Source organism: Pseudopipra pipra, chromosome 1 (assembly GCF_036250125.1).
Source record: "Pseudopipra pipra isolate bDixPip1 chromosome 1, bDixPip1.hap1, whole genome shotgun sequence".
NCBI classification, from domain to species: Eukaryota; Metazoa; Chordata; class Aves; order Passeriformes; family Pipridae; genus Pseudopipra; species Pseudopipra pipra.
In genome coordinates this window covers 124,937,448-124,964,038 of record NC_087549.1, presented here as the reverse complement: position 1 = coordinate 124,964,038, position 26,591 = coordinate 124,937,448, and the positions used below count along the sequence as shown (strand labels likewise).

The 26,591-nt window shown below is 37.0% G+C and overlaps 1 protein-coding gene across 16 annotated transcripts in view; it reads left to right on the top strand.

The window, feature by feature from the left end:
• Nucleotides 1-26,591, top strand: part of HDAC9 (histone deacetylase 9) — a 460,274-nt gene that overhangs the window by 244,571 nt on the left and 189,112 nt on the right. For 12 of the 16 annotated variants that reach the window (XR_010435224.1, XM_064675750.1, XM_064675761.1 and 9 more), the window contains 6 exons: nt 13,525-13,653; nt 15,496-15,611; nt 21,342-21,464; nt 23,182-23,229; nt 23,672-23,882; nt 24,278-24,495. Coding sequence is in view for 15 of the 16 variants with exons in the window: in XM_064675750.1 (XP_064531820.1) it covers nt 13,525-13,653; nt 15,496-15,611; nt 21,342-21,464; nt 23,182-23,229; nt 23,672-23,882; nt 24,278-24,495 (845 nt within the window). In the remaining variant the exon portion in view is untranslated. The remainder of the gene's footprint in view (nt 1-13,524; nt 13,654-15,495; nt 15,612-21,341; nt 21,465-23,181; nt 23,230-23,671; nt 23,883-24,277; nt 24,496-26,591) is intronic. The other 4 variants (XM_064675710.1, XM_064675701.1, XM_064675692.1 and 1 more) reach the window with 1 other exon arrangement.

The following is a 26,591-nucleotide window of genomic DNA, read 5'->3' as shown; positions in this document are numbered from 1 at the left end:
TTGAGTGATATAGTTACATTCAGAGAGAAAGTCTGACCCCCTACTGTGCTAACAGCCTTTGAATGTGATTTAGCCACTGGGAGATTGAAAACTAACTGCAAACTGGTACCGACTTGAAAAGAAGTGGCATTTGGAACCAGCATACATTCAGAAAGAAAATCCAATCTGTATCTAATATTTTGGGGCAGACTCTCTAAGCTCATATTATTTCCCCAAATATTTTCAAAGGAACGAAAGCATGAAAAGCAAAATGCTAATTTATTCTAGCTGAATTACCCTTTGTACAATATGGTGGCAATATAACAAGATTCTATAAAGTCTTGTTCGGGCTGTTCATCACAATAAGCCCTTATGTGATTCTCTGCTTAATAGCACTGTACTACATATATTTTCTGTGCCAATAGACTATACATTTTCATGTTTTTAAACAAAAGTGTATCTACATCTTCTAAATGCTGTGAATTCATCTACATGTTTTTAAATGCAAGCTTTTTCTTCCATGTGTATATATCTTAAATGTTATGATAGATATTTATGATGTGTCAGACTGTTGATCTGTAAAACAAAACATTTTCAAACATTGTAACAGTAAAGTTCTCGTGCAGCTGCTAATACTTTTATATCTCTGTGGGGGTTTCAAAATATTCCTTAATTCAATTCCCATTGTCTGCATAAGAGGACTATAATATAATTAAATCCAGATGTTTTCTATATGTTATTCCAAATATTTGGGCATGCAGTGCATCGGTTCCAAAATGGAACAAAGGACATGATGACCCTCTGAAAATATATCTACAGAATAAATAGACAAATACTAATAGAATCATTAGTATAGGCATTTCTATGACATTTACAGAGCAATTCTGATAAGCAAATATAAATGAAGTATACAGCATGTTGTACATTACCAGTGGAGGATATTTGATAGCTCTCCACATCCATGAAAATAGCAACTGTTAAATATCCTGTTTACACATCCAGTCTCTCTGTGTACTGGAGTTGTTTCATTCCAGCCTTCAGCAACATCCCCACAAAGGTTTCAATGATTGTTCATCAGGTTGAGAGTAAAAGCAACAGGAACCAGATCAACACAAGTCAAATGACCCTAAACTGATCTGGGTGGTTATAGGGCCATCCTCCAGGCAGAGGGGACATTGTGGAGCCTGTGTCATCCTCATGGGACCTTACCAGACAAAGATGTCCCATGAACACTCGTGTATATGGACAGGCTGTAAGCCTCAGAAATCTGACCTTTGCCATGAGGGGTGAACCTCTTTTCCTTCCCTTTAGGCTATGAATGCTTATTGCCACTGGCTCCTGGTAAACCCTCTGTGGTGCTGAACCTGCGTGAAGTCAGCAATTCATATGAAAGCAGACTTCACATTCCTTTCAGTCTCAAGAAAGGAATACCTGTTGTGGGGTTTAATCACAACTTTGTTTTGCTTTTTTTTTTTTTCTTCAATATTTAAAGTATAAAATACAGAGGTATCTTCCTCTTCTCCAACTTTAATATTATGCTCTGGAAAATAATTCTGATTGAATTAGCTACTCTGAGATCAGATTTAATGGGCAGCAAAGCTGAATGGTTCTCTCCTGACATCCTAATGTGTTTTTCAGTGCTAAGGGAACACCAAGTGTCACACAGGCATTGTAAATTAAGAGTCTTGCTTGCTTGCTTTCTTGTTCAGCAATCCATTTAATCTTTGTTTAATTAGTCCTAAAGTGGCATCTCCTTATTAGTCTTTTAAAAATTAATTCTGAGAGTATAGTAAAGAGGAAAATATTCTCTGCAGCTTTTAATTTTCTGGCATCTAAGTAATTGGATGCATAGGTAACTAGGGAAAGACTTAAGTCTTGCTCTTTCTATGTTTACAGATAGGTACCAGAGTTAACATCCTAGTGCAGTGACTATGGTTACTCAACAACTCTCAGCCTTGTGGATTGTTTCTTTCTGTACAAGATACAGCAGAAGTTGTCAGCAGTGGGCTTCACACAGTTTAGCTACATGGAGGATTGGGACTGTCCTAAGGGCTAGAGGCCAGGATATGCAACTCTTTGCACAGCTGCATTCAGATGCTCAGATGACAGACTTTGAAAAAAGCAGAGCAAGGGGAGCTATTGCTTCATTGGAGACATAAATATACCATAAGGAGAAGCTACACATCTGTAGCTAAGAGCAGAATTTAGTCTAAACAGCATAAGATCAAAATTTAAAAATCCAAAAAAAAACTTCCACCATCGATACCAGTCATAGATGTGTTTTCTACAAAGGACCCAAAAGCCTGAACAGCACATGGCTCATTAACTTTCAATGAGACTAATGCATCTAAATTACCCAGAGAGGTTTGAAAATTCCTCCCTATTACTGAACATTTTTGAAATTCATACTGACTGTTTTAAGAGCTCTGATGGGAGCTGTGCACTTTCAAAGACCTGATCATTTAATATGGAGAACTTTTGATTGCTGAGGTCCTTTGTTTTATGTCTGTCTGTCCAGGAAAATATTACCTGCTTTATGAGATTACGGTAAAACTAACAAAAATATAGTGAGCAACATGGGTTTGACAAGGTAGAGGATCTTTTGAAATATTTTTTTTTTCTTTTTTTTTTTTACTTTGTTGAAATAAATGCAGAAGTTCTGGGAAATGACCCTGACATTTGCATTTTCTGCAGTCTTTAAAATTTCACTTTTGTGTGCAAGTGTTGATACAAACCAGCAAAAGCTAGTAAGTTCCAATAAAGTTTAGCTCTCTTGCCAAAGCTGCATACTTTTAAAAAATGTTGCTGTAGGTGGAATTTCTGCATTTTGTTTCATGTTTTGGCTTTTGTTGGAAGAAATTCCTGGGAACATCATCATATCAAGTATGAACTGTTTTTTCTTTCCTGAGTTTAGCATAATCATGGCAGAACTGGAATGTCAATCAGTATTTCTATTTATTTTGGTTTTGTGCCAGTTGAATCTTTCCTTGCAGATGGATTTCTAAGCTTTTGACTTGCATTTTGCTTAGGGATCTGAAGATCTCTCACAATAGTACAATTTGAGAAGATGTTTGTAGCTCACTTTCCAAAAATTGGAAGCACGCTCAATGGAAACATAGCATGGGGTTATTTAAATAGCAAATAGTACAAGGTTCTTGCTTGGACAGGAGAAATTGTGTAATTTCATACAGGAAAAAAAGAGGAGATGAAGGATTGTTTAATACTGTGATGAAAGAGAGGAAGAGGGCTGTGCTGCACAGCCATGAAGATCACTTTGTAAAAACCATTTTAAGTTAACCTGATTAGGCAGTAGAATAACAGTGTAGCTCTTGTGTAATGAGAGTGAAAGATTCCTGAATGAGAACTCAGCAGATGTAATTTTTTAAGAAAAGAAATTAATTAGAATATTTCCTTACAATTCTTTCTGCACTTATTGACTCAGTAATTTACTGGAGCAGTTGAAACGGATAAGAAAAACATTTTGTGTGTGAAAGTTTTTCTCCCTTCCCCTTTTGTACCACAAAATTTTATTTCTGTTTGCATTTTCTAGGAAAACACTATTCTGTGAAGTAACAGTATATGAAAAAGCTGGATTTCTTTTGGTCTTCAGTTTAAAAAAATGTCTTAGATTATCCCAAACCCTCAATTACCATGTCTGCCAGAATGAAGAAGTCAAGCTCAGTGGAGAGAAGTGTTATTTTTCTCTGAGTTTATGAGTGAGCACAATAAATGGGAGAGGCACTTTGTTTATTGAACCAGGGAAACCAGACAAACATGTTATGATTCTCCTAATTTTATCTTATTTTTCAGGATGCTAAGCATTTCTGCCTCTCAGAGTCCTTGTTTTCCTGGGTTACTTAGTCTCAACAAATTGGGACTAGGTAATGTGCCCGAAAGAAATCATCAGTGCTTATCAAAATGAGAAGGGATACAGAAGGTATCCTGATCTTGACTCCTTTTCCCATTAACCACCAGACATTTTTAGCCTTCACGAATTCATTGTCAATAACTTGAGAGGATGTGATTAGTAGTAAGAGGTTTTAGAAGAAGAAGAAACTTTCACTTGAAATTGAGGAGTGAATCTGAAGCAAACTGTTGTTAACAGCTTTCAGATTCACGTAATGAACAGGCCAAAACAGCATTCAGTCCATGGGAGCCAGCAGCTCCAAAGAAATGTAATATGGCTGTAGCTACTGTGCTGGGCTGCAGTCATCTGGGCCTGTCAGAGCTCTGCAGCCTCCTAAGCTGGGGCTGAGGAGGGATGTCCTGTCATTCTGATTTAGCTCAAGTTAGAGGAGAAATTTTTTGAGGTAGATAGCTTAAAACTAAACAATAATGAATGCTAGGGTAGACTTAAATGACATTGTCAGAGAGAAAAGAACTTGTGTAGGTATGCTTTGGTATCATGTAAGCTTCCAGAGCCTGCACCAAGGTTTAATAGGAATCATCACCAGAATCACTCCCATGAAGGCCATCAGTTTTCCCATCAGTGCAAGGTTATTCTTCTATTAACACTTACTTTTAATTGCAGGAAAGCAAGATTTTTATGCATGGATGATTCTCACTCTTTTCAAGATTCACTGTATTTCTGTTTTAGCAAAAATCCCACTACTTGTATATACATCCTGTTCTGTCTTGCCAGTAATTACTCTGTTGTGCTAGATACTGAACCTTTTTCATGGCTAGACTAATTATACAGTCTTGGTCAAAATACTATCTTAATTCTTTTACTGCCCAATCCATAACCAAAATGGAAAGTTCTGCTTCACGTGATTACATAAAGGTTTTCTTACCCAAACTGTATATGTTTTCAAAAATGTTTTATAAATTAGCTTTAGGAAGTACCTTGCATAACTTTTTGATAAGCAGGTAATCAGATACTAGACATCTTTTTGACTTTGGAACCTAAAGAAACAGCTTCAATAAGGCACAGGGAACAGTTCTGAAATGTAAAGCATTTTAAGAGCATAATGTCCATTGACAATGAAGTTCAGTGGTTTTAATGGGCATTTCAAAGCCTATTCCCTCTGGATAAATAAGTTAAAAAATACTGCATATAAAATCGGAGACTCTTTGAAGTCAGTAGAAACTGTGCTGTTTGATTTCAGTAGGACTAGGACTTTTCTTCCACTGTATTTAGAGCAGGGACAGTTGAAAAGTAAACAAGAACATCTAAAAAATGGCAAAAAGAGAGAAACAGACAGCGAAGGGAAAAGTGGAAATCACATGGTATCAGATCATCCAAAATAGAAGATGTTGGTTAGTAAAGATTTCACTTCTCCAAAGTCCTGCAAAACATAGTTTCACTGAAAAATCTGTTCAAACCCACAACTCTAATTAAGGGGTTTAGCTGCCAAATAACATGTTCTGGCTAAAGCCAAGTAAGTATTACAGGGCCATTCATGAGCAACGGCATAAGCTTTGTACTTTGCTTTTGATTTTCTCATGGGAAAGTAATATAAATGAGAGTGATACCTCCCTGTTGGCTTTAACTGTTAGAAATGCAAAGCATGCTGAAATTGTACATAATTCTCTTCCAAAGGAAAGGAAATAGCATTTCAATGGTTTTCCTCAGTGTCTCGTTGAGTTATGGTGGTGCACAATTATTCCTGTTAAATTACTCTACCAGATGGAAGGTTGCATTGTATATTTAGCTAATTAAGTTGTAGGGGACTGGAATGCTATTACAGAGCATAAAGAATCTATCTAAAAGTAAACCTGTTTTAATTCAGTATCACTGTGAAGGTGCAGTATGGATGTCCAATAAGACTTTAAACACATAGGGTTTTGCTCCTCACATCCCTTAACATGGAGAGATAGTTTCAGAAAATGAGCCTTGCCTACAGAAGTTAGACAAACATGTTTTGAATGTCTGAACAACTTTGGAGCCAGTGTTATCTTCATTTATGTTCAATGCAGCTGAAGTGCCTTCCTACTTTTAAGATGAATTTGGCCTATGATTCTCATCTGCTAGTAAAGCAAGATATACTGTGGTTTTGTTGCTTTTGTTTTCTTGGCATCCTGTACTCTCTGTTGCCTTTGAACAGCTCTAGAGTATGCTTCAGCAATCTAGACCTGCCCAGCTCTCATTTACTGATGACACTGATGGGAGAGAAGTTGATGGTGTTTCATCATGAATTTCTGAAGGTTGATGAAATATTAGATTGTACTTTTTGCCCACTGTGAACGAGATGTCACGGCTAGATATTTTCCTAGATTAAAATCTGTGGGATTTAATCAACCTATTAACAAATTTTTTCTTGTACGGGGCTTGGGGAACAACATAATCATAAACATGATTACTCTATAAAAAAATAAATCATATATCTAGGGGTCAAATGGTGACCCCAGCAAAAGCCTCAACTCTGGGGGCTAGGGATTATCTCTGACAGTCCTTCACTGAAGAGAGTATTTTTTCTTGGGATTTAGTGAATGTGGGTGGAGGATTGCGGCTGAAGAGTGGGATTTGCTATATTTGCAGGAAGTATGATATTGTAGTCCCATTACTTCTACCCTCTAGAACCAATTGGTGTAGATGATGAGAAGTAGGGGCAAGAATAACCAGCGGAGAACTAACCAGAAGAACCGCCAGTCATGCATATCTTAATTTGCTTATTATCATTCAAATGAAGAATGCCCTCTATTCAAGGGCCTGTTTCACCACCTTCTTTCTCCTCTACACCTCCTGAGAACTCAGGTGCTAGTTGGCTCCCATAAGTGATATAAAGGTGTGAAAAAATTAAAGAATTTGGCAATATGCAGGGAAAATGGGAATTCATTTCAAAATATCCTTGTTATTTTATTCTATGGTTCAAGACAGTATAGTATTGATTGCTTTTTAATCCCCTACTTATTAATGGAAAAGAATATTAGTCTACCTGTAAGAAGATGGACCTGACATAGCAGCAATATGTCATGGTTTCAGCAGATTTGACATATAACGAGGACTCATAAGATCCAGTGAAACCATGGCCTCATTGAAACTACTGTATAGGCCAGTGGTGCAAATGCAGGATGCTGTTTCTGCACTAACAGAATTTATTAAAAATTCTATCAAGAGACCTGTTCTTTTGCCTCATAGGAATTATATCACACTGTTCAGATTTTCATGAAAAATATAAAGATCTCCAAATCTAGCTAAATCCAAGCAGTACAATAGGTAATTCCTACATCTAACTCAATAAATCATGCCTAGCAAGACAACACTTGTTTGCATGGGTAATGAAACAGACATTTTCCATTTCATACAGACGGCAGTGAATAACAAGGAAAAGTTAGATATTTAAAATAGCTGCAGGGAATATTTCATTTTTGAACCTGCTTTAGAAAATAAATGAAAATTTGCTAATCTTGTAAATTGGCCTCCTTAGCCTAAAGAGAGCAAAAGGGCTGCAAGATCCTCTCTAATCTAATTAGCTCTTTTACCATGTGTTTCACTAAACCTGTTTTTTTTATTTAGGGAATGGATATTTACTTTAGTCTGAATAAATAAAGCATTCTACCTTTTACAAAAGTAACATAAAGCAAAGGACTAAAGGGTTTCACATATGACCTGCACTCCCCATAAAGTGATTGGTTGTACAGGAAACAGTTTTGGTGTATCCTGAAAACACATTAGGTGATGCAAGCCAGAAAAACAAAGTGTCTCCATCCTGTACTGCTGTATCTGGTTCTCCCGCCTTGTTGGGACCACCCAGTGGTCAGGTCCATGTAGTTCTTGGAAGAGCTTTAGAGGGCATGTGTAAATAGCTTTTAGTCTCATGAATCTAATTTAAAACTCTTTCAGAAATGGCATTTTAAATAGTCAGAATTGAGAAGTCATTGAACCCACAGAATTTTACTACATGCTAGTGTCTTCCAGTCTGTCATCTAATCCAGAGGATGTCCCTATGTTCGTTGTCCAATATTGTCTTGTCAATACAAGGACGTGGCCTTCTACAGCAGATGTCAGTCAGTTACGTGTGAAAACAAAAAGGCACTGCTCATCTTGCCTGTGCCTTACATATTCAGCTATGTGGAGGTGGCTGAAACAGTCTGTGGCTGCCTACAGGAAGCCAGAGCAGCAGTCAGAAACTCCATTCAGAGCATATTTGCATGTCTGCAAGAACCACGTGTGGTAGAGGAAAGGCTGTGAGACCACCAGGTCTCTCAGAAGGACAGACATTCACAACTCTACATAAAGCAGCTGAGGAATCTGGAAGCAGCTTTGGTCTCTGATCTATGCCTCTCTGCCTCTCTAGCTTTCTGCCAGGCTTTGGGTTGCATTCCTAGTTATGGTGAGGAAGCCCAGATTATCTTCTCATTTATCCTTTCTGGTGATGCTTAGGGCTATCTTGTGCATTTCATTCTGCCTACATCAACCTGGGGGGGGAAACTGGGAAGCTTCTCCTTAGACTGTCGTGGTTGTGTGTTGTAAAGCACATAATGCTTATCTGTGCATGGGTCTCTAGTACAATACTATAAAAAAATAGCAAACTATGTGATGTGAATTAAGGAAGATTCCTATGTGTCGATTTATTGATACTTGTTAGATATAAGCCAGAAAAAAAAACAACTCCTGTAAGGATTACACCATAGATTATATTCAAATCAGTATCATATATGACCCTTCACATCTTAATAAAATGATAGCTGAAGAAATAGAGAATACTAGTGAAGATTTACTTCAAGGTCACGAAGTCTTTGTTTCCTAATTTTTTCTGTTGACCTAATCATGTTAAAGGAGTTTAAGTTATCATTTTAAAAACGATCTTAGTAATATCAGTTGGTGCCTGAGCAACAGCAAACAATTCATCTTTCTCAAGTAAGATGTCAATTTTGCCACTGCTGCTCATGCTGGTGTTGGAATCTTTGTAGTCAAATTTAGCATCATTTACCTTGCCTGCCCCACAGCTTTTCTAAGCCAGCCTGCCAGTGAGGAAAAGGAAATGCTTTCACTTTAGAGCCTTTCAAAGTCTTGACAAAAGCTCACTTTCTGTTCTTCAGGTTTCCTATATATGGTTTTAGCCTCAAGATGAGGACCTGCTCGCTATGCACCCTCTCCCATCCCCCATTTCCTGCCTGGGTTCATTAAATGCTGATTTGAAGTTGGCACACGCTCTTCTGATACAAAAGTAGTACTATGTTCCAGGAACCATCAGAAAGTAGTGCATTATTGTCTTTTACATTCCCTTCATATATATCTTCTCCCTGTGCATAAAAAGGATTTTTATCCCTTCTTAAATATTTCTGTGTGTTTCATGAAATGAAACAGTGAAGCAAAGCCTTGTCAAAAATACCTCAGCTCATTTGGGAGCAATCTGGCCCCAGGCTATATTCTTTAATGCTAGTATCTGCTAATATTAAGCAAAGTGGAGAACGGGACATAATGACTTCCCCAAATCATTTTCCTATCTCTTTTGCTTGTATCTGAGTACCATGTTTCTTAGCAGAGACTAGCTTTCCTTCACCTGATCACTGATTTGTGATGACTTTAATGTGTACCTACATAATGAGTTTGTTGCAATGACTTTAATGTGTACCTACACAGAAGCCTGCGTATTTTCCATTTTTAACAGTACAGTTACTTAATTCTTTCTTCCTCTACGAAGCCACCATAAAGTATGAGAAAAATCATTGGGACACTGTCATCTTCATCTACAACCAATGTTTGCAGTTCTGTATAAATCATTACAGGTCATGCCAAGGAGTTGGTAACCAATCCTTGGATTGCCTCTATTATCTTCTGTTGTTGTTTAAACTAATCTTTTTTGTATCTTTCATATCTGTTTGTCACTTACAATTATTTAAAGAGTATTAGCAGTCCATTATTACTAGCACTAGAAAGAGAATAATCCAGGTAATACCAATGAAACTGAACAAGCCATATACTGCAATATATCATTATTCCAACTTATGCTATAGCTACATAAACAAAGTCATTTTCAGACTAGTCTTTCCTGAAATCCTCTCAAGTGAATCGCTCAAGTGGGTATCAGCTGATTTGCATTGAGATCACTGACATGGGCTTTTATGGCCTTCAGAGAAAATGGCTGTCTTTTTGTTTTCTTTGCAACAAAACACTCTCAAATAATATATTAATCCTTTCTTCAAGTGGCAACTTGTTCCAAAGTGGTAAATATAGTAGAGGTGCAAAGATTTGTGGAGTAAAGAGGTTAACCTATATAGTGGCCAATTAAACCAATATCAGATGCATACTGGTTCTTAGAAGGATTTTAAATTATTAGCCCAATCTACTAGACTGCTGCCACGAAAATTCGCCATCCTGTTTTCCTTATCTGCCACACTCCTGGACACGTGCTCTTGTTTTATTCTTTTGTCTATGGCACTTGGGCTCCTTGATGGGATGATTCAGTCCACTATAGTTGGAGTCACCTAACCCAGCAAACCCCACTGCATTTGGCACCTCCAGCACTTTAAAGGAGGTCCCGTTTCCTCAGGAAGTTGAGATACAGGATGTCTGTTATATGGTGTAGAATTAATCTAGTTTTGAGTTCTGGACCACAATGGGATGCTTAACGTACAGCAAGTTAGCTACATGCATTAATTACCTTGCTGTGTCAGTCTCTTGGTTTATGGTTGAATCACCGTATAAAGTAATAGACTACCTGAAGGTCTTTTCAATAATTCTATGGTATCAAGGCAGAAAAAAAAAGGTTCATTCTTAGGGGTTTTTATTTGCATGAGGATGCTACTCTGCAGCAAGCCTGGGGAGTAAATCTTTAGCCTCAAAAAGTTATTTGGCACTGACTCCCCATGTGACACTTCTTTTCCACACGGAGAATGCCTTTGGGTGATGAACATACTCATCCTCAGCAGTGGATTAATTAAGATGAGCAAAGGAGCCAATAGTGTGCAGTAGAAATACTTATCGAGTGGCTAATGCAAAGCAGTTATTTTGAACATTATCCCTCTATAGACCACTTCTAAGAATCACTAGTTAAAATATTGAGCCAAATAATCATTTGAAACATAAGGCAGATTAATTATAATAATTCTTGACCATTTGTAACTACGACTTTCCAAGTGTCTTGCAAATACTAGGGGGAAAATTTAATTAAAATAAAAGGTTTGAAATATTTATTTTCACTTTTTGCTCACTTATTCAGAGTTTAAACAATTAAAATAGTTTCTGATTAATCTTACATGAGTGCCTTGGGGCAGGGAGTATGTATATATCTGTATATACATTTATAATTGCAATCCACAGCTCCATACTTGAAGGTCAAAATGATTAATTTTGCCTTTTTAACTATCAGAAGAGCATTGACAATAATAGATGTGTTATTACTGCCCTCATGTGCACTGAAGCACATAGGATTGCTGTTGTGATCCATACGTCTTGCAGTCAACAATAATTCTGCTGCAGCTTTAGTGGAGCAGGATGTTACAGGGATCTCTGCAGTCACACACCAAGTCAATGCCTCAGGCACAGCTAGGAATCAAGAAACCAGCGTCCAGTTCTGTATTTTGTTCATTGGAGCAATGAACATCATCCTCAAACTGGTTAGATTTATATATTTAGTGCACTTAAACCAGAATCCTTTTTGCTAGTCATTGAGTCCTAGTAAACACCATGTTAGGAGCTGGCAGTGTCTCATGGAGAACATTCAGGAACGCCAGTATTTGAAGCTAACACTCTTCAAACATTGGCATTGGTTTTTATTGTGAGGTTTATTTTATAATTTTAAAACCACCCTTTTCCATGCCTTTTAATTTTAAAATTGATTATTTCCATTTAAAAATTATTGCCGTCTTTCATGCATCTTCTCAGATGGCTCATAAACTCAGACATTGACTTCAAAGTCTGTTTTCTGTGCTTATATGATTGATTCAGATGCAGAATATGATGGGAATGTGGTAAAAATAGAAAGGCAATCGCTGTGACTGAGCATGAAGTGGAGAATTTCTCCAGTGAGTGTTGCAGAGGATTTGTATCACATTAGTCTGTCACGGGTACAGACATATTCTCCTAATTTTTAAGAGTACAGAATAGTATAAATGGAATTATTTGTAAGTGCAAAAGGATTGAGTGCCTTTTCTTTTAAATGTCATCACACCTGGTGCAATCTGTGGTTGAAAGTGTGTAGTGTAGTCGTAGCCCATTATTATATTTTATATTTTCGGTTTCGTCACAAATGGTATCTCAGATAGCAAGCAAGTCTTTGGTACTTCATTATCAGAACCATTGATCTTAACAGTGGCAGTAAGTCATAGAAAATATTTTTAAAATATTTTTACTATTAATGATTTCCAGTGTTTTGCTAGCCTGTGGATCTTGGTCTGAAATGTACTCAAGGCACAGGGTCTTCAGAGGGAAACACTTGACAAGTGCAGAGTAGAATGTGACAAAGGCCAGCATATGACTGCAGGTACTGCAGGCCACAGCAGCACTCTGCTGAGGTGCAGCCCTTTTGCTCTTTAGTGAGCATTTCTACCTTCCCCATCGCTGAGGGAACAAGTGGGACATCAGGAAAAAGGTGTGCAATATGACATGCTGGGCAAGAACTGGAATTAGAAGTGTAGAGTTGAGCTCCTGTCCCAAAGTGAGAAGGGGGTAATTCTGAATTGAGTGAAGATATAATTTATTTTGGGTTTCTGCTAACTCTTGCTCCTTCTTTGGGGCTGGGCTCAAGTCTTTGCATAGGAGAGAGAATTGATCCCAGTTTCCAGCTTTCTTTATTTTGAGATATTGCTTAGCCAAGCCTCAGTTTCAGAAAGGGAAATACAAACAAATTCTATTCTACTATTATCTTTCACTACCTCTCAGCAGTCTGTTGGATAGAGAGTATACTTAAATGAAGAGATAAATGAGTATATGAAATATTTTATCGTGCTAAAAATATTACAAAATAAAAAGCACAGCAGAGCTGGCTCTCATATAAAAAGACTGTGTGCATTTAGGAAACAAAGGTGGAACTTGCCCAAGGTGCATTAAATATAATCCTGGGTTTTCTGGGAATCAATCCTACTTCTTCATTTTCAGAGCATATATTTTTCTCTGCAAATGTTCTTAGGACACTGTCGTAAATCTAGTTGTTTGGTGTATAACTCAGAAAACGCTGAAGTTCTGGGCCTAAAATTGCTGACCAAGAAATGTTCTGCCAGCAAGGCTTGTTATAATTTATATTTCTAAGAGAAATCAAAAGACACCAGTGGAGGTTTCTCTCTATTTCTGTAATCAGACCTTAATCCAGTTATAAGGTTCCAAGGTCCAAGCTGTGTCTTCATCCAAGTTTTCACCTACAATGAAAACTAAATTGCATTTGTCTATAATTAATACTTATGATATTAGGAATAATTAATAGGTAACTTCAAAGTTGAAATAGGATGAGAAAAATACTTGGATTTGAAGCTCTTCAGCTCTCTTCCTCTCTTTCCTAGCCTCTAATTTAAAATGAAATTTTAAGGAGCAGCAGGATGTCTGGGGAGTAAAACCTCTGCCTCCAAGCCCTCCTCGAATGAGATGAAGTCCTACAGGGTCAGTGGGTCTGACACAAAGCAGTAATTCGATTTGTAGTCACGTATTTTCTTTTTAATTTCCAGCCTCAGAGCCCAATTTGAAGGTACGTTCGAGGTTAAAACAAAAGGTGACAGAAAGGAGAAGCAGTCCTTTACTCAGGAGGAAGGATGGAAATGTCAGTTCATTCAAGAAGCGTCTTTTCGAGGTGACAGGTAATTAAGAATGGAGAAATTCTGTATCAGTTGCCATAGTTCACAGGATAGTGGTCGTACTTTGAAATTGAAACTGTTTGCTAAACAAAAAGAGCATTTACAATATTTGACCTCATCCTGACAATTCTTGCTTTGACTTTGCATTGATATTTAGTAGCTTCATGACTTGCTCAGGTGATCAGGTGATATTTTTATGCAATCAAGTATCACTAGTCTGTCAGACATGTATCTGAATTCACTTGGTGTATCAGAATTATGTCACACCAAGATGGAACTAAAGCACAACATGAACAAATTCACATCAATGTCCTCGTACATGCAGTTTTTGTGACAGCTTTTCACAGTATGTCATGTGTGAAATTGGGACATGGATGTGAATATACATATGAAAGTAATTAAATAATTTCCTTATGAATTATTTCTGGATTATAATTTTTTACAGCTAGTTTATTAATTCCATTTTTGAAGCCTCTATGAGATTCTTGATCTCCACTTTTATAGTTTTAGCTGATGTCTTTATATTTTACACACAAGATATTTACCATCAGAGTTTTCTGTCTGACACCATTGAAAGAGCAAAAACATGAAAGTAGGTATCTTTGCTTCCTAGCTCTGACAATAATTTGGAGCCTTTCAGACTGTCATTATAGTTATGAATACTGACTATATGACATTTTGGACCTTTCACCCTGATCAAACACTGTTGTCTGAAGCCTTTTTCCCCTTACTTTTTATTCTTTTAACTGAAAATAGGCTTTTATTTAAATGCCTATTTATACAAAAAGTGCTATTTTAATTTTTTAAAAAAATTGGAAAAAAAGATTAAGTTTGTGTTTCTCGACTTCTATGAAAATTATTGAAAATACAGTCCAAGAACTTTTTTGTGACCAGAGAGTCTAGCTGGGTATGGATTCACTTCAGTAAATCAAAGAGTAAGAGATCCAAGTAAGAGCTAGGAAGTCTCCTCTAATGTCAGCCACAGCGAGAGCGTATTTTTGCATGTGAATTGCGGCAGAAAGAGTGAAGAAGCAAAGAAGTAGCTATAGAATATTTACAGCCACATTTAGATATTAATTATTTTAACTTCTTGAGTGCTTTAATTTGAAAGCTATCCCATGAAATAGGCTTACTTCCACTAATACTACACTCTTCCATCTTTAACCTTCTTAACTGTTTCCATTACATAAATGTAATTTATATCAGGGTAGAATTAGAACAACACACAACAAGATCATCCTCTTCTCCTAAAACAGAACTCAGGACATTTTAAATCAAAATAACATGCAGTCTTTCAAATGCTATTTTAATATTTTTGCATACTGTAAATATTCCTTCATATTCGTGCCCAAGATATAGCAAAAGTGTATATTTTGCCACTAGTATTGCATAGGTAATGATTAGTCCACACTGGGCTCATCCCTGTCCTAAACAGAAAGGGGTGGCAGTAGACCTCATGAATGGATGACATGTTATCATGACCTTTGCAGTCCTGCTATCTCTGTCATTTTGATCTCTTACAGAGACAGGACTCTTTGCAATTAAAAAGGAAACAGTGTCTTTTCTTTACTCATTACAATTTCTGTGTCTGTGTTTCTGCCTGATACTGAGTGTAAATGCTTCTTATGTGAAGTAGACAGATCATAAGGGGAAAGACCAAGAGCATCTTTCCTCATTAGCAAAAAAAGGAGGATGAACTAAAAATCTTCAATGTAAGTAAATACCATAACAGATAGATACTTTTCAACAACAAAGAAAGCCCTATGCCATAAAGAGTATATAATTAATCAAGATCACATGTACCTTTCCAATGTGAAATTCATGTCTGTTTAATCTGTTTTTCAGAATCCTCAGTCAGTAGCAGCTCCCCTGGATCAGGTCCCAGTTCCCCAAGCAATGGTCCAACCAGCAGTACAACAGAAAGCGAAACCTCAGTTTTGCCATCTAACATTCAAGCTGAGGTAAGACTCATTACTGTGGTGCAGATAATTGCTAAGATTTCTAGACTGGAGAGTATGGATGGTTTGTTTCTCATTTTGTTGGGATCATACTCACAAGCAGATTAATGGCAGAAGATGTAATTTTCAAGAATACCAGGACACTCGCAGGCTAACATCAAAGTGTATGATATATGACAGATGTCTTCATATATGAGATGCATGTTCAGGAGATGCTTTGGTAACAAAAGTCCAAGAAAAAGCAGCAGTAGTGCTACTGGAAGAAGGGAGGTGAGCTGGGAAAGAAACTTGGAAGCATTTATGTTACAGAACATTATTTCTGGGATAACCTGAAGAGGTGCTCAGTCCTCGATACTGATGAAAAACTCCCAGGTGGAAAAGAGCAATTTAGGCAGTGGTGATCCTAACACATATGAGTTAAGTTAAGGTAGTCCCACGTTCAGATGAGTGCTGAAGTAAATTCATTTAATTACAGTATTGGAGTTAGATGACTAAGTCCTTTGTCACATTTGTCTTTTATTTTGCTGTACCTCAGTTTTCTTATCAGGGCAGTACTTACCATCATAAGTGACATGCCAGAAGTCCTGGATACTTTTTTTGTAAAGAGAGATTGTAAGCGGAAGGAATCTTAACTACTCCTTATTCTGTTTCATGAATACGTGCCCATAACAACAGGAATGCAGATGGTAAATCAGTTGTGATAAACCTCATTTAGCATAGACCACATGCCTAAGTCATGCTTTCCATGACAGTATTGTAAAGGGACAGTACATTAATGTGACTAAGAGACAATCAATTTCCACAATATTCTGTACCCAGTGCTTATATTTACAGCAGTTCCTGCTTTGGTGTCAGAGTTTTCTGTTAATTGTTGGTTTATGCTGTTTATGTTAGAAAAATTGCATGAGAAAACGTGATTTAACAGAGTTTTAGTTAACGGAGATATTTCTCCAGGTCAGTGGTAGGACATTCACCTCAAAAAAAAAAAAACCTGGAATGGGCAGTTCAACCTCCAGCAGTGACTTTTCCCCATAATGAATTAATTGTGTGTGTGAACTATGATCCAGAGGGCAGGTGGGTGACCTCTGCACACTGATTAGTAGCCTCTCTCTGGCCCATAACCAAAAAGAAAAAAAAAAATTGCATTGATGGCTAACATGTGGTCTTGCCTCATAGCCCCTTGTATGTGATTGCAAAGAAATTTAAAAGATGCAGAGTAGGATCCATCATTCGGATTAGATCAGATCCTAGTTCGGTGGAATTGAGTTGTATATTTCACTATTGGGAATGTTTTAGATAGAAGTTGGTAATATGTAGGTGTTAGTGCTGTATTAAACAGGAGATCTTGACCAATTGGATTTTTTATTGACTCAGGCATACTGCAATATGCAAAGGCAGTAATGTCTGCTACATGGGGCTTGTTACTTTGCATGTTATATAGTTTCTGGACATTTGTCCACAGTGTTGAACCACCATCAGAAATACATACAATCTGGTCAGGCTGGCAGTCTCTGGGGAGATTTGGAAAGGTTGTAGCAAGACCATTAATATTAATATTCTTATCATTAATAGAACACTGCATTGCATATGATTTGCCATTACTGTGCCAGACATCAGAAATTATAGCCCCAACATGCAATCAAAGTTGCTCAAATGAGCCTAAAAAGTTCCTTTAGAAGTTGAGCTCTGCATGCTGGCATCAGTCACTTCACTCGCTGGATGTGTGCTAAGAAGCTGGGATCCAGTCAGGGATTTCTTTACTTCTCTGGTTACTTGACTGTTAGTACTGTGGTCCTGTGGGCTCCAACATTTTTCCATAAATCTCAGCTTCAGTGCATTTTTATTTTAGTGGGATTTTCTTTGGTAGTTTAACATCAGCCAAACTCCTACATGTCTCTTTCTAGTTTAGCATTAGCTGCCAGCTCTCAAAGGCTATACATCTAGTCAATTTTTCATCAGATACACAAATTACAGAAGTTTCTAATAATAGGATATGTTCCAAATCACCCAAAATATCACTTGTTTTTCTGTAATCCTGCATGACTCACAATGCTGTTGTTTCATAATTGTTGTTGTGACATTTGCAGTAAGTGTTGTGCTCATATCTGAGTGGGTGGATAGCTGTGGTTTTCATGGCAGCAAATAAAACACTTTTTGCTGGGGATAACAGGTTACTATGACAGAGCCATTTACCAGTAAAACATGAGTCAATACCGTAAATGATTACACTGTAGTGCATGGACAGAATTAGAGCATTATCAGTAATGAAACGAATTTTACAAGTATTTTTACCACATCCATTGAAATAGCGAAACTTTTAAGTCATTTACCCTTTGGAACAGACAGTCTGGTGGGTAGACATTTACAGCTTTTTGAATGAACAAAGGTGCACTGCAAATGCCACAGTTTTGCAGATAATCCTTTACTATCACAGTTCCCTTAATGGTACTTTCAGTACCATTTGTTAAAACACTGGTCTCACTATATGAAACTTAAAAGTTAAACTCACGATTTTAATTGCACCTTATAAATAAAATCTTGTTTTTATTAGGCCCAGATGTCTTCAGTATCATCAAGGTTCACCGCAGTAGCTATTTGTCTCCTGTAGCATGCCGTACACTTTCAGGTCACCTGCTGTGCTGGGGCTAAATCTTACTTGCCTGAGAAATGCAAGCAGGATTGAGCCCCTGCACAGCATGTCCCTTGAGTTCAGAGGGACAACCTGCTTTAGTCATGTAAAATGATTAATTTTAGGCATTTGCAGCCTGGTCAAAAGCCACTGAAGGCAATGGAAAGTTTCCAGTTGGTGTAAGCGGGCTTCAGATCAATTTCTTTCATTTGTGCTTCGTAGAGCAATATTTCCTAGAATATCCCTTATTAAGCAGGAGACATGAATTACATGTATTGCAGATAAACACATACTTGTTTTGTGCAACCCCATAGCCGTAAGTATTTAATACTCGACTCACTGAGGTGATCTTTGTAAGTGGCTAGTGGAAAAATGAGTAGGTTTCTGACTAGCTGATGAGGTTTGCTTCAAGTGTATGTGAAGAGAGTCTAATTAATTTTTTTAAAAATCATCCCAAAAGCCTCAAGAGATACAAAGGTAAGTAATTGTGAATATTGAAAGCTATGACAACCTTACTGTAGCTCCACAGCTGAGAAATATTAAAGCCACACCATTTTGTCTTTTCCTCGTAATCCATACATGCACACATAGGTGTTCCTGCTTCTCAGCAGGCCCCGGTGGTACAACCAAAGTACAGTCGCTCATCATGGTTACTTGTTGATCACTGTGCACTGTTACATTTAGTTCTTGTACTCTGTTTTAAGAAAGAGGATAGCTGTTGATGGGCTATTTTAAGCATCAGGAAGCAGGATCAGTGGACCAATGAGTAAGTATATAGATGAGAAAGTAAAGCAAGTCGCTCTTTGGGGTAATTTAGGTGCCAATCCAAACCACGATGTCTGCATGTAGGACAAGGACATGGCTTAGCCATTGTTCTGCCAAATGACAAAGCTGGCAACTCCAGCTTTGCCACCACTGCAAGATATTGTTGACCGTGTATAAAGACAAGCTGCAGCTGGAGTCATGTATTTCTGCCTCTGGGGGACCCTGCTTGAGCAGGGTGGTTGGACTAGATGACATCCAGTGGTCCCTTCCAACCTTAGCCATTCTGGGACTCTGTGATACAGAGGATCCCAATCTGTGCAGGTAGACTACTCCATTTATTTTGGAAGATGAGGTTTAACTGATGCTTAAGCTAATATTGCCTGAAAATATTTTTAAAAAATCAATCACTTACTAAAATATAAATGACATATTATTAGTGGTATTAGAAATTAGATGGAAATGCTTTTACTAATAAACTCCTGTTTTCAACATTAAACTCCCACAACATGATTAATTCTGCCTGATGAAACAATCATGCCTGACCTTAGTGTGGGAGTGTGTTTTACTGCTATGCACCCTGCCACTGTTGCATTTATTAATTCTAATCTTAGAAGGTAATAGTGGCATACCAAAAGCTAAAAATGAAACATATATCTTTGACATGGCTTTGTATAGATGCTGCAATTGTTATGAATTTGATTAATATTCTAGGAGGCACATTAGAGCTACTGCAGTGTCCTTTTTCCGTCAAATCTTTGTAGACTCCCTCCATTATATCTCCATAGTCTTGACATATTTGGATTTACTCATGGTCAAAGGTGGATGTTATCAAGGCAAGTCACTGTTAGCCAGGAATTAATGTAATATACAAGTGGAGCTTCTTTGTTTCCTATGCTATCTGTTGATATTCCCTAGGTACCAAAAGAAAATTGCAGAGATAGACTTCTACTGTTATTGTCTCAGTGATAGGTCGTATCTCCAAACAAACTGTATGAGGAAGGTTATGTTTTGGAATAACATCCTGTGTTTTTGTGCTTAACCACTTTTCAGTGATGGTCTGAAGTTGCATTGTATTAACACAAAGTATTTTACAGAGTTAATTGATATTCCAGGTTTGTCCAGGGGAAAATCTACAGCTCCCCACAACATGCTTGACAAGTTATTATATTTACTTTAGTCAAAGCCCGAGTGTGCAGTATCCCTCTTGGAGGTGGTCTATTATTGGAGTCCCATATGCTTTTTGTTTGGGAAGAAAGCAGTCACTGTGTCATACTGTTACACAGGGTATTCTTTTTCAAGGATGTTGTTCCCTTGGGGACCATATCATGCCAGAGTTCCTAAGTCTAATAAGACCTTTGTAGCTCTTATTGTGTTAAGTTCTGGGAGGGAAGCAAGAGTTAAACAGAAAATATAATTCAAGCAACTATACTAGACCACATGTTGAAAAACATCACTCTTCAAGCAAAAAGGCAAAGGCTTCAAAAAAATTCCAGTTGTGGTAATCTAACTTTTTATGTTTCTTCCCAGTTAATCTACGGAAAGACAAAGGGTGATCCTTGTAGAATGTCTGGTTTATTCAACAGTAATCAAAAATATATCAGCAGTTCCATGTCCTTGAAAATTATATCACAAGGCTTCAAAAGAAGTTTTAAAGATTTTAACCTGAACAGAATTAGGAAAGTTATGAGGACTATCCCATCACCAGGGATTGATAGGGCACTGTTTTTTAATATATGCAGAAAAAGAGACAAAACATTATTTTAAATGACAGATGTGTCAATCTGCCTTACTTTCTACTCAAAATTTCCATGTTAATGGAGGTAAATAATGTGCCTGAAATATCCCCATATCATAATCTGGCTAAAAAAAGAAAATTACTAGTTAGAAATAATCTTACAACAAAAAATATAACAACCATGGTAAAGGTCTAATACATCCACACTCGTGACACCTTTGATTCAGCTAGATATACTCCTTAATTCATTGGCTAAATTCCCACTGAGTTTCTAGTAGTGAAAGTCCAGTTGATGAGAAGAACTGATGTTGAACTGATGAGAAGTTGATGAGATGGTCTAGGAATCGTCAAGATTTCAGTTTTGCATGGAAAATTGATTTACTAACCAAGGAATAATCCCAGACATATATCAGTTGTTTCCTTAAGAACAGAACTATCAACAGCTTTCTTACAGGGGCAGTAATTTTTCTTATCTGGAACTCCACTGGGATGCAAATCAATGAATGATACATAACTGGCTTTCAGTGTATCAGATTATGAGGATAAAATAACAGAGATAAAAAGCTTGGAGATTTACTTCTGTTGTTTTTCCCATTTATTCCAGCATCTGGTTTCCCAGCAACGCCTTTTGATACAGGATGAATCAGTGAATTTGTTGAGTCTGTACACATCCCCTTCTTTGCCCAACATTACCTTGGGACTTCCAGCAATACAACCCCAAATCAGTGTAAGTGACCAGTCTCAAGCCTTCCTATATAATTTTGCTTCCCGAAAACCTACTTTATGATATTCTCTTTATTTTTTTAGCAGTTCAGAACATAAACAATTCAGAGTAGGAACCAGACATCTCTATGCATTGGGCAACATCTGGATATTTAAGGGCACAACTTGAAAGCAATAATCATTCTTAATCTCAAATAAACAAGTGGCAGTGTGGAGCTTACCTATGTATGGGCCATATGCATTGCATTTATGTAAGATAACAGATTTCAGATGTGACCTGATGTATATGAAGAGATTATTTAGTAAAAATGTTCAAATTATATGATCATCTCTACCTGATAAATTACAGCACCTGTAACTTTTTATGAGATTCCAGTAGCAACCTAAACTGGGCTGGAGCATAGTAGGGGAAGAACCTACTATTCCTGCAGCTAGGTTTGTGTTTGAGGGGTATGCTGTCAATCAGGCAAATAAAATTGGTGAGAAGTGAACAATTCTTAATATTTTAATGACGAGTGAAATTTGCTGCTCAGTACTGAAAATTTTGCTACTGGTCAAAACTTACCTGCTTTCCAGAAAAAAAAAAAAAAGTAAAAATACTGATATATTGTGATTCTGTACAACCATATATTGTGAAGACATTTTAGTAATTTAAATTTCTTAGAATGGGAATTGGTAACTTCTATGAAAAAACTAGGGGTTGTAAGCACAGCTTTTCATGGAGGAAAAAAATTATATCTGTGCAATCCACTATGTAATAAATGCTACTGAATTCTAGTGCTAAATGTAGTTTCAAGTCAAAGTTCCTTTTCACTTTATGGCTTATTCAATACATTTCCTGTTCTTAGCAGTAATATATTGCTGAAATCCAACATTTTAACATCAGATCCAGAACTTTGTAAAGAAAATTGTGTAAGCCTTAAATCAGTTCTCTGCAAGTCTGAGATATTTATAAGCAAATTATTGTTTGTAAGGGATGAAAAAATTGAACTGATCATGAAAGGTAGCACTTACTTTTTCAGAGGATATCAAGAAAAATTTCTTAGCTATTTCACAAAATATATAGCTAGCTTCAAAGTAATTTTATAGCATTAGAATATATGAAATGAAAATATGCTTCATTTGCTCACTCAAATCTTATAAGCTTTTGATGTGGCCAACTAGCAGCAAATAGTACTTTTGGCATTAGAAGAAACAAAGGGGTTGATTTACGCAAGTAATGTTTATTTCTGTTTCCAGAATAAGCAGTTGCAAATTGAATGTAAAGTTTACGCTGGTGTTTGTTTTTCAGGGAAGGGTGATAGTAAGTGTGAAGTAAGCATACACCAAAAAAATATTAGTAAAAATCTTGGTTTAGAATTTATGAAATTCAGATTATCAGATAAACTGTTTTTACCATGACGTACCATAAGTGGTTATCTGAAAGCCTCAACATGTATATTTCTGTTCAGTTATTATTCTTGCTGTAAAAAATGTTATTCTGCTTTAACTGCTGTTTTAAATTTTTTTTTTAATAGGCAAAGAGCAAAGAACTATAAAGTACATTCACAATGCTGAAGGATGAAAACTTCCAAAAGCTTTAATTCAATAACTGTGCAATTTATAAGGGTACTTTAAAATGCCACACATGTACAATAGCTCTTGACAATTCTGTAGATGAGGGTTTAACTGTACAAATTTACTTTGCAAAGGGTAAAACTTACATTTGTGCTGTCCTTCAGGGAGTCAGGGAGTGCTCCAGGAAAAGTAATAGCTTCCCACTACTACAGGTAATTATTTTGTTTTGCTGATTGGCTTGCTGTGTGATGGAAAGTTATGTGAAAAAACAAGCCTTGCCTATTCCAAGCTCAACGCAAACTATTTCCTCTGATCCCCTGGTTTCCTGCGCAGAAGGCTGTGGGAAGGTCTTTAGGAATTTTAAGGATAGGTCCTGTCCTTTCATTAATAATGTTCTAACTAGTAGTTTCTTATGCTTTGGCTTTTATTACTGATTTTTTTCCAAGTGGTTTCATTAAACAGTTTCTCACAGTGTTACATTTAACTGGCATGTTCTTCCTCCCTTTTTATCTCACGGTCAAAGTGTAAGATAGGGATGTTAACCTTTTCTTCTGTATGTATTCATAAAGTGTGATATATGACCATCTAATCAAGCGGAGGTATAAACATCCAGGTCTCTGAAAAGCAGTTACCAATGTTGTTCTTCTTTGACAGGCTTCATCGTCATTCAAAGAAAAGCAGAAGGGGGAGACCCCATCACTCAGACAAGGAGTGGCCTTGGCTGGACAGTATGGAGGAAACATTCCTCCATCATCTACTCATCCTCACATTGCTTTGGAGGGAAAGCCAAATAGCAGCCACCAAGCTCTCTTGCAGCATCTGTTACTGAAAGAACAAATGAGACAGCAAAAACTTCTTGTGACTGGTAATGATCAAAGCTTCAATACGACATTAAGATGTTTTTAATGACTCTTGTATTCAGTTTAAACTAAATGTAGTAATACAGATACCATACATCCTAACCATTGGAAAAAGTGGAAGGGTAGAAGAGAAAAGGACAGTATCTGTTTTCTCTTTTAGTGATTCTATTCCAGTCTCTTAGCCTGAAAGAATTCAGTGATTACAGAAAAGAGAAAATGATTACTTCATCACATTCTTTTCCAGCAGTGTATGATGAGGCACGTGGTACACATCTCACTGAATCAGTGCTGATGCAGAGTTCCTCGATATACACCCCTATTCTCACTGAAAGCTTTCTCTCCTATTAGAACTATTAGTTAGTCGTTTTTCACAGGGGAGTGAAATGTCCCTGTTTTGCAGGAGCAGTTCCTCTTCATCCGCAGTCTCCTTTAGCAGCAAAGGAGAGAGTCTCACCTGGCATAAGAGCTGCCCACAAACTGCCTCGTCACAGGCCACTGAATCGAACCCAGTCAGCTCCTCTTCCTCAGAGTACTTTGGCCCAGCTGGTCATCCAGCAGCAACATCAGCAGTTTTTGGAGAAGCAGAAACAATACCAGCAGCAGGTCCACATGAATAAGGTGAGTTCCCAAAGTAAAGAATTTCCAACTAACTTAAAGGTTGAAAACTACTACGGAAGCTTAGTTATTGATGCCATGTGGTCATGGACAGCAGAGAGGTTCTTGCACGAGTATCTTGTTTGTTTATGCATAGTTGATATATATATATTTGTATAGAACTTAATTTTTCAGCTTCCGAAATAGGCTACAATTCAACAAAATAGGGTTCAAGGCAGCTTAGAATTTTACATTACAGGTGGCTTCCTGTTGAATGGTAAATAATGTCTTAAAGATTACTAGATTTCTCTCCAACTATTCTGTGTGTACTTTTGAGCTTCAGCAGTCATTCCATTCAACTGCTTTTGAATTGTATTAAAACCTTTCTAATTGCGGACTAGTATGTGGTGTAAATGGATAACTCATTTGAACTCAATCAGCAGATTAAATTTATTGTTTCTGTGTGAGAAACTCACTAAATATCTGGAGAAATTTTTAATCAGCATTTATCAAAATTACTTTTTATCTGTGAGTCCATCACTAATGTGACATTTTGTTATCAGACCATATAAGGAGAAAGAGAAGAATGTGCTGTTGCCAACATTTGATACGGAGTTAAATCATGCAGCACATGATTGCCTGTACAGTAACACCTTATTCTGAGCAGGGTCGGGGGGAAGAGGAAAAGGGACCATCCATTAATAAACAAAGAACAGCAGAATCTAAATAAATTTATAAGGAACTAAGGCTTCTACAACAAATGTAATGCCATTCCCTGCTCTAAAATTAAGATATACAAGTAATTAAATGTTTTTATTTGGAAAACATTTTTATGCATTTACTGAATAGCTTTCCAAAAGTTGTTTGCTGAAGCTCCTGTAATATTTCAAAGATACTAATCATGCATCTTTAGTTGTCTTCTTTTGTTTGAGTATGACTCAATAACTCTATTTAAGAGGCAGTGGCAAAGAAGATGAAAAGAGGATGTTGGTTCCTTGTACCTAAGGAAAAAAAAAATCAATCCACCTTACTGGGTGAATTTCCCAGGGGTTACTGATTCTTTGGAATCTACTAAGAATTCCCAACAAAATTAGAAACAAACCTAGAGTTTAAGTACATAGTTTGTACAGTGGTTTGGTTATTAAATCTTGTCTTAATTAGGAAAAATGAAGACCAGAAAACTTCAAAGTTCAGAGCTGATCCTTCCATGTTAACCCCTCTCAGCTTGGGTGTTTTGATTACTCAACTAGGACTCCAGTTGGCTTTTCTTTGAGTATGCATTCCATATGTTTAATCAAGATGGCATATGTATATCTCATAGCCTCAGGTTTTGAAAATATTTCACCTTCCCTCAATTGTTTGAAAAGAAAAGAATTTTTAACGGGTAAAGTACTGAGTCTTTGTACTACAAACCCATCAGTTTATGCACTCCTCTCAAAGCAAAGAACCACACTGACGTGTTTTTGTTAGATAATATGCTTATTGTTATAAATTCCACCATAGTATTTGGGATATGTGCTGTGACATATATGTACGTTTGTCCCCAATGTGAAAATTAAACTTGAGGCACACAAACATATATTTCTAGTCACATAGGACAAGGAATGCATTGAACCTCACAAGATAAATAAGGAGATAAAAAGGCTGGAGTTGGTTGGGATAATGCTTGTTTCAGTAACATTTTTTTTGCTGAGTTAAACTACAATGAAAATACACATTAATGAGAATAATTTCCTCTCATACTTGAAATACACTTTCATTCTCACATGGTTCTTTGTGATGAAGAGACAAAATAAAATTCCTTATTTTAAAACCTGGTGAACCTAGCTTGTAACAAATGTGAATAGAGCCTTCCTAAATCTTCGTTCGCAAAGCCTAGCCATGATGATTGGCTATACATATATGCAGATAGTAGAAACTTAGTTTATCTTAGGGCCTTTCTCCACCTTGAACCTCTGTAACCTACTTATGCCCCAATAGCTTAGCAGTCTCCTTTACCCCTACTCCCAGAGCAGTCAGCCTTCTTCAGGAGCACAGTAACTCATCAGAGCAGAAAATACCTGAGAAGGAATGAGATCACATGGCAGCCATGGAAGCAGTGAGTTGTCTGAGGATGAGTG